Here is an 11,186-nt window from a genome sequence, read left to right as displayed (position 1 = left end):
AGGGTCCTGGGGGGCTTCCTGCTCAGCGGGAAGCCTGTTTCTCCCTCTTCCACTCCCCCTGCTTGTGTTCCCTCTCTCACTGTGTCTCTCTCTGTCAAATAAATAAAATCTTAAAAAAAAAAATAGTATAAACACTGGAATCAGACCACTTGAGTTAGCATTTGACCTTGGGCAAGTCACTTAACCTCTTGGAAATTTGGTGTCTTCATCAATAAAATGAGGAATAGAATAATACTTCACAGGGTTGTGGTAAAGATTACATGACAATGAATTTAATGGGCTTAGCACAGAAATCCAGTATCTGATGTGTTCAACAAATGTTAGTATTGCTATCAAGGGTGCCACCATTTTCCCAATCCTGGATTCCCAGTCATTTAAAATAGAATTAGTTTTTCTAATTTATCTCTTATGATTTAATCCTGCACTGGACTCTTGTAAAGTATGGTTTCTAAACATCTTTGGAAGTTATCCCTTTATTTTTAATGTTGCAATCATAATGTATTCCACCATCTCTCACCTGGAATATAGAAGTGCTTCCTAACTGGTTTCCCAATACAACTTGCTGTCAGATTAATCTTCCTAAATAGAATGCTGGGTGTGAAGCCATTGCAGGTGAGATAGGAATTTAAACATTCCTAGTAGCACTGGCTGTGGGTAGAACTACTCTGCTGGTTTGTAGAATTGCTATATTATACTCCACAGCACAGAACCAGTGTCCCCACTATAAAAACTATAGAACTTAAGACAAATATGTCATTGCTGTGGTTTCAGTGTGGTATATTTTATAAGGACAAAGTTGTGTCTGTTTTACTCACCACCATTCCCATGGCCAATCACAGAACAAGGCGGCAAACCCTCAGTAAATATTTGGTGAACAAATAAATGAATTAATGAATGAAATTGTACCACAGAAGCCACTAGTAGTCTTATTTTCATGCGATCAAGTTTTTGGTAATTTCAGACCATTCAAAGAGAGTTGGCATCCAATTGTACATCGTCTTCCATTCAGCTCAAATTGTGATAATTTAGTCATCATCTGGCATCATCTGAGAACAGGGAAGTCATTTATAAACTTGAATGGTGTGCATTCAGGCATGATTAACAATATGAGCTGGAACTGGCATGGCAGCCAGATCCCCAGTTTTCCAAGATAAGAAAGTGAAAGAAATTGATTCTAAGAAACAAGAAGTTGTTGCTGGGAAGCAGAGAGTACAACAAAGAGCTTAACCAATAAGAACTATTTTTTTTAAGATTTTATTTATTTATTTATTTGAGAGAGAGAGAACACAAGCAGGGTAGGGGCAGAGAGAGAGAGAGACTCCCCACTGAGCACCCTTCCTGAAATAGACACTAACAATGGGTGTTGTTGCTATTCGATTCTAACACAAGTATTATTTATATTAAAGGGTAGCAGTAAGTATCTGCTAATGTGAGACCATGCCTGCACCATATATGTTCAGCAGCAGCAAAGGCCCTTAGGAAGGTATGAGGGATATCTCTAAAAGAGAGCATGGCATTAACAAACAGAAGATAGCCAAAATTTTCAAAATCCAACAGAAAACTTAGATGGCAATTTATGTGACTATTTTCTGAAGTTTAACCTTTTCCAAAATGACTTATATTAAGATACAGTGCGGTCTCAAGCAGCTCTAAAGGCTAAGCAATAGCTGAAATATAATATATATTTATGTAAATATATATAAATCATCCTATAACCTTGAAACACAGGTATGTTACAGACTAAAATAAGAATCCTAGTGTAACCAACCATTCTACTCTCCTATCCTTTTCATAATTTAAAAGATGTTTCCTCCTGTATTATCCTAAATGATCCTCACAGCAACAGGATGGAAATATCGCACCATTCTGCTGAGGAGGAAAATGAGGCACAAGGAGATGAGGAAGCTTGCTCAATGTGACATAACCAATAATCAATCACATATCCCTTGGTTGTTACCAAAGTTTGGGTCTAATCATCTGAAAAATAGAAATAATCCCTGTCCCTTCTGCCTGATTATATTTCAGGGAAGATGCACTAAGATAATATAATACATTACTACCTTATCCAGCACCTTACACTTGATAGGTAAATGTGTAGGAGCAACCATTTGTTCAGCCACCTATGTGACAGGGACAGACTAGCACAGAACTTAGGTTGAATTGTCATAAAGGTGATAGCAAACAGAAGGTAACTGTAAAAAGAAACATCCTGGGAAGTTGAGATTTCCTCAGCCTACACTAAAGGTTGCCTGATAAATGTTAAATTATAATGGCCAGACCTGAAAAAAGAATTAAAAAACAACAGCAACAAAACAAAAATAAAAACAAAAAATGCATAAGGTACCAATATTTCTAAGTAAACGTGAACATCTGGCCCTGTGTAAGGCAAGGATCCCCACTATTCTCCATCTACCTTCTCATCTGCGGCCTATCAGAGAAAATTAAGGGTGTCTTCACAGAGCTCCCATAATAGAGACAGGCAACAGGCTTCAGAGTCAAGGAAACCTCAGTGGGGAAAACTCCAACCTGAAATTTCTTAGACGGAGGGATGATGACATATCCGAGTCTCTTTCATTTAATAAGTATGAGTAAATGGGGGATTCTCTAGTACAAGCCTGATTCTTTTGTTTTGTGGGGTTTTGTTTGTTTGTTTGTTTGTTTTTTGTTTTGGTGTTATTGCCTTTACACAACAGACCCCTTTACTCTCTTTGGCAGCGGGACTAATCATAAACTCTTTACCACTACCACCTGTAGTCAGCAACCTCCACAGCATGAATTTCACACAGTGAAGTTGTCCATCAGTGCCACCAATCAGGCAGAACTGATTGTGAAAGAATAGCATGATTACACTAGCTGCACATATAAATGTTTCAATAATGATATCTAACTCAGCCCTCTTTGGTATTATTGGTTTTTATCCCCATTAGAGCTGGGTTAGCATATGGTTAAACTTTGTATTCTTCACTCACACTTTCACCTTCTTAAATGCATAGGTATACACACACCCTTGTTTTTCTCCCTGCAGATTTCAGAATTGGTGGTTGAAGAGAAACAAGGTCTGGACTGAGACCTTATTCTTGTTTCCCTGACCTGAGAGAGTGAAAGGATCTGGATTATTTCAGAAATTCACTATGAGCTTTCCACCTTCCTCTGTGTCTCATCCTGTCCTACCTGCAAAGTGTGGAGTTGAAGAGGCAGGAGTGCTATATTTCTGATTTAGTATTGCTCTAGGTTGGGAAATTGAAATTACAAAACAAACGCCAAGAAAGAAAACAAGATGTTGAGAGAATGAACCAAGTAAGTATAAACAGAATTCTGAGTGTTCTTTAAAGAGAAGGTATTATTATAAAGGTACAGAACAGTCATGAACTGTGCTTTTGGGACCTGGGTGAGTGCAGAGCTGAGGAAGCTTGAGTCGGTGCCAAGCTACAGTTCCTGGCCCCTAGTGGGGGCGGGGGGCAGGCCCAGGTTTGGGAAAACAGAATCAGGGTCAGGGGCTATTGTGGCCTAGACAGAGGCAGAAAGATACAATACAGCAGACTTCCTTCCTGTGCTGTTCTTATCTGACGGTGCAGAGGGTGGGTGGGAGCACGCCTGGAGTGCAGGTGAGGCACTTCAAGCCCCCGCTGCCCCAGGGCTCCACCTCCCCTTCTCTTTCCTCACTGACAACCCCCACCCCCATCCCAGCATTTGGACCCCCTCCCGCTCCTCCCTTGGCCCCTCCCTGAGCCCTCCCACGGTCTCCCACCCGGCATGGGACTGCGTCACAAGTATCCCCAGACCTGGGCTTGCAGCTGCCTAAGACAGACGAGGGAGAAAGTAGGTCCTGCTAGGGTTAGCGCGATCTCTTTACGACCTGTAGCCCGGGACGCTGATTTGAGCCACGCCTTACCACCAAGCCCAAAGATTCACTATGGTGAAAATTGCCTTCAATACACCTACGGCGGTGCAAAAAGAGGAGGCGCGGCAAGACGTGGAGGCCCTTGTAAACCGCACGGTCCGAGCTCAAATCTTGACCGGCAAGGTAGCAGTACTCATTCCACCCCAGACTGCCTGCTAGGGTCGGTAAGGTGGGGGGGGGGGAAGTTTGGGGGAAAAGAAGGGGCAAGTGACAGAGGGGAAAATGAAAGCTGCTCCTTCTGCGCTATTGAACTGGTTTACCGGTCGCCCCAGTTCCATCTAGTAGCGCCACCTCCTGCTTGCAGTGCCTCACACTCCCAGTGAGTTGCACTGCTTTCCGTGGGGTTCCAGCTCTTGTGGTACATTTCCAAGGGATGTTAGAGGGAGTTCGAGGAGAACCCTTGGGACCCGATGTCACCTTCTCCTGGGGAATATGTGAGGGGCTGGGTTCAATGAGAGGCACGTTGTTCAGTCTGCAGCTCCAGGGGTGCACATAGCATACACAGGGAAGGGGCAGACACTCAAGGAGAACCGGGGCAAGAGATTTAACTCTTCTTTCTTTCCTTTTGATGTGGATAAAGTTCTATGAATCTAATTCTTTCTAGGAGCACTGAATGTTTGTGGGGGTGGGGTAGGGGGCCAAGGACAGCTTTGACTCAAATCGGTATGGGTTGGTGTTGGTATGTGTCTGTGTTCGCCCGTGTATATTTTCAATTTCTCTCCGGTTATAGGCGGTTTTAAGCAGTCAGTAAAGGAGCTGTCAAAATTGAGGTTGGTCTTAATTAGAATTTGGGATGTTCACTGTTGCCCTCTTACTGCAAGATCCTTGCGTGTTTTCACAGCGGCATTTCCTAAAGACAACATTCTTCATCTGTAAAAAGAAATGTTGAAGTTTATTTTCTTCTTCTTTTAGTACTACTTCCTTTTTGTGATATCCTTCTACCTGCCTCCCCCATGGAGAGATCTGAAGCAGGTCTGACCTTGTAATTTAAACTTATAGCATTGCCAGAAACTGAGGTAGTTCCCTGCCCCCCAAAATGTTAGCCATTGTTTATTTAGTCCGTTTTCTTTTAAACAACTAACATGTTTTCAGTGTTTGTAAACTACTCATTTTCCTCAGTAAAATGTCAGTGTTAAAAGGGACAATTGTATTTTCTTCTACAAAATCTGTACAGTGTCAGAGTTTCCAGATCTGTCTTAATTTGTCTTGTTCTGTCTTTAAAGTTTTTAACTTTTGTGTTCAGGCTGGAGATTTGAAAAGTACTTTGAGTGAAATGAGAACCCATGTAGTAAAACTTATTATGCACCAATTTGAAATGCTTATGTGCTTATACAGAGTTTTTGTCACAGAAATTTTTAATAGTTAACCCAGCAAAAAAACTAGCTTTTGGGTATTATACATTTCAGAAGCCAAAAGTCACACCCCCTTGCATTGTTGAGGTTTTTATTAAATGACAGAAGATCAAATATGTAACTGTCCTACTCACTTTGTAAGTGAAACACGGCCAGATTTTTTGGGAGGTCTAATTAGATGCCAGTAGTTAAATATAGCCACACAGTAATCCCTTTATTTTTCTCTCACCACCAAAAACTTCATGACTTGTAGTTGGATACAGTTAATATGTAAGCAGTACTTCTGCCAGGCCTGTGGTGTGATGAAGAATAAATAAAAATGAGCATTTGCACCACGATTATATTTCTTTGTTAGATGTTGGAGAAGCTTCCACAGTATCCTGATCTGGCCACTACAAGACAATGATTTAATAATACTTGACACAGTATATTGTGATGTATTAATCTGCTCATCAGAAGCCTAGCACAACAGAATAGTATGTCAGAGGTTGTGTACAATGACTTTAAAATACAGTTTAGAGAGAAACTATCTATGGTAAGTGAAAGTCCATACCACTCTGAATTCTAGCAAATGTAGATAAAAAAAAATCCTTATTCCTAATATGGTGGGGAATTTTATTAAATTGAAACTCTAATACTTAGACTTTGCCTAACAATAAATGAAATTGCAGTGTAAATTGCTCTTCTCATATCTCAGTGACAAGAAAAAAAGAAATCCATCGTTTTGAGTATTTAAAATTAAGGCATTGTGTGACTTACAGGCAATTAACATCATCTCTATGGACCTCCGTTTAATCATCTAAAATATAATCTCAAAGCCTCTAGCTCTGGATTACAGTGATTCACAATCATGATTTATAGTTCTGTCTTTGTAATGTTAATTTTATGTTAGTTTTTTTATAAAAATAATTTATAATTTCTTAAAACTATTGGGACAAGGAAAAGCCTTCCAGGTTTATACAGTATTAATGGAGGGTTTGAATTTAAATACATTTAGCTAAGAAAATGTGCATACCAAATTTCTTTGAATTTTAATTAAGATTTTGTTTTGAAAAACCATTTGTGAAATAATCATCTCTCCTTAGAATCCATGCATTTGTTTTCACCAAATTAATTGAAGTTTAATTAGGTGCCATAAGCATTAAAGCAGTTGTCATGGAAAAGAGCTAATGGCCTTAAATACTAAAACAATTCTATTTTCATACTAGTCTGAATGATTTACCCACTGATTACAAGAAACTACATTTGTTGACTTTGTTTGTTCTACCCTTGAGTAATAATACTGCTTAAAACATATCATGACATACAAGAATGGGATTGGAGGGTCCCTTGGACCATTGCCTTGGGAAGAATACAGAGTTAATCACTCGTTTGCTTTGGATCTTTCTTGTTCCAATTCCTGAACAAATTATGCATTTAACAGAATTTTTACAGTAACTGTTACACACACAGCTTTTGTGCCCAGCTATCACAAAGGCTGTACTATAGTCTAGTGTTTTACCAGAACTTGGAAAACATTATTTCATTCATGCAGCACACTACTACAGAACAGTGGGTGATATTAGAAAAGCTAAATTCTCACTAAAATTAGGAACATTATGAAATATATCACACCTTCAATATTTTAATTTCTAGAATGGGGGAAATGACATATACCTGCCTTACAGAATTTTTAAAAATAAAACAATAAAAACCAGCTTTTGAAAATCATTTAATAAGTCGAAGGACACTAATTCACCTTTAAGTTGGCAAAAAAATTGATTTACAAAAAATAGTAAAGCAACATAATTATAGTCTAGAAAGTTAGTGATTATGTCACTGTACAAGTCCAAAAATCAACAACTTACATTTATTTAAAGAGTATAATTTATTGCATAAGTGAACAGTGATTTTCAGCTGATTCTAGAAATGTGTATTTTGAAAAAACTTCACACTGCAACTGGGTTTGTAAATACCGGAAGGAAAGTTAATATAATTGGAGATTTTAGCATCTATTAAATATCAGAAATTGTCTTGAAATGGTTTTAAGCTAAGATGACTTAATAACATCTTTTAAAAATGTCTTATGTTTCAAGAAAGTAAATTGTACACAAAGCAGCTATGTGTCTAAAAGTGCAATCTGGTTTTTGTCTTTGGTTTTGCTTTTTAATAAACAGGAGCTGCAAGTTGCCACCCAGGAAAAAGAGGGCTCCTCTGGGAGATGCATGCTTACTCTCTTAGGCCTTTCATTCATCTTGGCAGGACTTATTGTTGGTGGAGCCTGCATTTACAAGTACTTCATGCCCAAGGTAATAATAATTACAATTTTTGTAATTTGGATTACTAATTGCTATATACTTAGTAGTAACTTAAGGAAATCTGTGGTGGTCACCAGAGAAATGAAGATTTAGGACAAGTTTTCAAATTACCATTCAGTTTATAAAATTGACTTGTCTTCGTGGTGATAACTGTAATCAGAAATCCTAAGCTTGACAAACAGTACAATGAATTGATGTGAGTGTGAGAAATGATTCAAATGTCACCGTAGTAAGTATTAAAAGGTTTTAATTCTCCCTTTTTGTCTTTTAGAGTACCATCTACCGTGGAGAGATGTGCTTCTTTGATTCTGAGGACCCTGCAAATTCCCTTCGAGGAGCAGAGCCCTACTTCTTGCCTGTGACTGAGGAGGCTGACATTCGAGAGGAAGACAATGTTGCAATCATTGATGTGCCTGTCCCCAGTTTCTCTGATAGTGATCCTGCAGCAATTATTCATGACTTTGAAAAAGTGAGTTTCTCATTTTTATAGGTTTTCCTGATTTTTTTCTTAGTACATTAGTTAAGTATTAAATCTGTTCATAAATGTACATCTTTTCAGCAAAGCCTTTTTCACTTTTGCTATTGAAAATACTTTAACGTGGAACATAAGGACTAGCACGGATGACATTAGGGGAAGGAAGGGAAAACTGAAGAGGGGGAATCAGAGGGGAGATGAACCATGAGAGACTAAGGACTCCGGGAAACAATCTGAGGGTTTCAGAGGGGAGGGGGTTGGGGGGAATGGGGTAGCCCAGTGATGGGTAGTAAGGAGGGCACGTGTTATAATGAGCACTGGTTGTTATAGGCAAATAATGAATCATGGAACACTATATCAAAGACTAATGATGTACTGTATGGTGACTAACATAATAAAAAGAAAATAAATAAATAAACAAACAAACAAACCTTAAAAAAAATGCAGGGATACCTGGGTGGCTCAGTCAGTTAGGCATCTGCCTTTGGCTCAGGTCATGATCCCAGGGTCCTGGGATTGAGCTCCATGCGGGGGTCCCTGCTCATCAGGGAGTCAGAAAGTCTGCTTCTGCCCCTCCCCCCACTCGTACGTGCTCTCGCTCTCTCAAATAAATAAATAAAATCTTTAAAAACATGCAAAAAAAAAAAGAAAATAACTTAACACATACTAAAAGGATATAGCTGCTTGTTTTAATGGTAGTTAGAATCAGTAGAATTGCTATTCTTTACACCATAGTTAACTTTTCCCCCTCCCCAATAGGGCATGACTGCTTACTTGGACTTGCTGCTGGGGAACTGCTATCTGATGCCCCTCAATACCTCTGTTGTTCTGCCTCCAAAGAATTTAATGGACTTCTTCGGCAAACTGGCTGTATGTATTTTGGATGTCAAATTTTTATTTAAGCATTTGTTTCCTCATTTTAAAAAAATAATGATTTGAGCCAAAACATTCCATTTTATTGACATAAAATGCTGTAACCTAAAACTGCTCTAAAAAAAGAGTCTATTTAAAAAAAAAAAAAAACCTTTATCTGCTATAGGTAAGGATATAAATGGTGTTTTTAAGAACTTATTTTAATCTTTTTAAAAAAATTTTAGAGTGGCAAATACTTGCCTCACACTTATGTTGTTCATGAAGACCTGGTTGCTGTGGAAGAGATTCGTGATGTTAGTAACCTTGGCATCTTTATTTACCAACTTTGCAACAATCGCAAGTCCTTCCGCCTTCGTAGAAGAGACCTCTTGCTGGGTAGGCGATAGTCTTTCCTTCAACCTGTGTTATTGGGAAAGTGAAGGAGAGTGCAGGTGGAGTACAGGGGGAAAGTAGAGAACAAATCTAGGTATGTTTTCATTTACATAAAAAGTTAAAAAGTCAATTCTTTGTGCATTTTTTCACAGGTTTCAACAAACGTGCCATTGATAAGTGTTGGAAGATTAGACACTTCCCCAATGAATTTATTGTTGAGACCAAGATCTGTCAAGAGTGAGAGGCAACAGAAAAAGAGTATCCTTAGTAATAAGAAGTCAGAGATTTACAATATGACTTCAACATTAAAGGTGTAGGATACTCATATTTACTCATGCATATACTCTATTGCTTATGCCAAAAAAAGAAGGAAATAAAAACTACTAACCACTGCAAGTTCTTGTCAATTTTTAGTTTAATTGACATTGCTTGTTGTTTGAAATTGAAATTAAATGATTCTGTGTTTTTCTTTTTAATTTATAGGGTTTAGGCTTCTGAAAGTACCATGAATATGTCATCTAACATCCTGACAATAAATTCCATCCTTTGCGTATGTGTTTTTAAGTAAGCTCTTCACTCAATCATATGGTAAACCATGTTTTAAATTTAAAATATTTAAAATTATTTCTGAATGTTTTGTGTAAAACATGTCAAATCTCTTAACATTGTTTTGTTTTATTTTTCATTTTATACAACTTTCCTGAATTTAGAAATTATCTTTGCATTTCTGTTAGGTGCTCTGTAATAGATTTGATTTACATGTAAAAAATTTTCATGAAGAAGTCATTTTCACAAATGCAGTGATTCTATCTCACTAATATCCATATTGTGAAATCCATAAAACTGTACAAGTGTTGAGGAATTTAGGTTGTATTAATTCTACAACCCTATAATAAATTTTACCCTAGTCAACCATTGTTTCTCACTTAATGCAAACAATTAACATTACTTATTTAGCTTTGGTGTACCTGAAATAGATCTAAAATTATGAACTTAGCTCTGTGCTTACTCCTACCTCCACACATTTCTATTTTGTAATCTCATATTTTATTCCTCTTTTGATATTATATCAATTACTTTTATAAATTCCTCATAACTGACATACACATAAATTCAACTATTTGTTAAAAGCTTTCAGGCTCATAGCAATTTAAAACTTTTTAATGTGTTTTCTTTTTCATAAAAAAATATGCAACCATATACAGTTATAAAAGGTCACTAAGAACTAACCTTGGATAATATGTTGATGACTTTTAATAACATCATGTGCTATAATCTGTACTCACTTGTCTAAGAGTATAAAGTCCATACAAAGGGGGCCAAAATTTTACACACTTTCTCTTATATTAGGTTAAAACTTGTTCTTGATATTATTGATCACATGCTGGTAGTGATAATTCGTTTTGGTAGCTAAAACTGTACCCAGTCCAATCTATTACCCTAAATACTCTTTTTTTAGAGAGGGGGGTGCAAAGAGGGAGAGGGGAGAGGGAGAGAGAGAGAGAGAGAATCTTAAGCAGACTCGACACCCAACCATGGAGCCTGACACAGGGCTCAGTCTTACAACCCTGAGATCATAACCTGAGCTGAAATCAAGAGTTGGACACTTAACCAATTGAGCCACCCAGGTGCCCTAAATACTCTTAAAAAACCCATAAATATTTAACTTCAAGAATTTAGAATAAAATAACACAAACATTTAAAAATGGAAAAAAGATGAAAAATTAGAAAATAATAACTAGCCGAAAAATTCAAGAACTGGTCCTTTAAAAAGGTTGAGCATATTTAGAAGGAACTTGATAGAACTAGACACCCATTTCCTGTTTTACAAATAAATAAGAATTAGGAAAAAGGAGGTACATTTTTTAAATTTATCTCACAAAATCAGCATCATGACTAATGTTGAAACACAAGAA

The 11,186-nt window shown here is 37.5% G+C and overlaps 1 protein-coding gene across 1 annotated transcript; it reads left to right on the top strand.

The window, feature by feature from the left end:
• The first annotated feature begins 3,773 nt into the window (after positions 1-3,773).
• Positions 3,774-9,648, top strand: ITM2A (integral membrane protein 2A). The gene is made up of 6 exons (XM_045897987.3): positions 3,774-4,024; positions 7,410-7,541; positions 7,822-8,019; positions 8,785-8,895; positions 9,123-9,273; positions 9,423-9,648. Exons 1-6 carry the CDS (start codon positions 3,914-3,916, stop codon positions 9,509-9,511), a joined length of 792 nt encoding a protein of 263 aa, XP_045753943.1. The 5' UTR covers positions 3,774-3,913; the 3' UTR covers positions 9,512-9,648.
• Positions 9,649-11,186: the final 1,538 nt, after the last annotated feature.

This window comes from Mirounga angustirostris, unplaced genomic scaffold, assembly GCF_029215605.1.
Source record: "Mirounga angustirostris isolate CCGP_5_RB_7025 unplaced genomic scaffold, mMirAng1.0.hap1 SCAF_11, whole genome shotgun sequence".
NCBI classification, from domain to species: Eukaryota; Metazoa; Chordata; class Mammalia; order Carnivora; family Phocidae; genus Mirounga; species Mirounga angustirostris.
The sequence above is the reverse complement of the archived record's forward strand: the minus strand, read 5'-3'. Positions and strand labels throughout refer to the sequence as shown.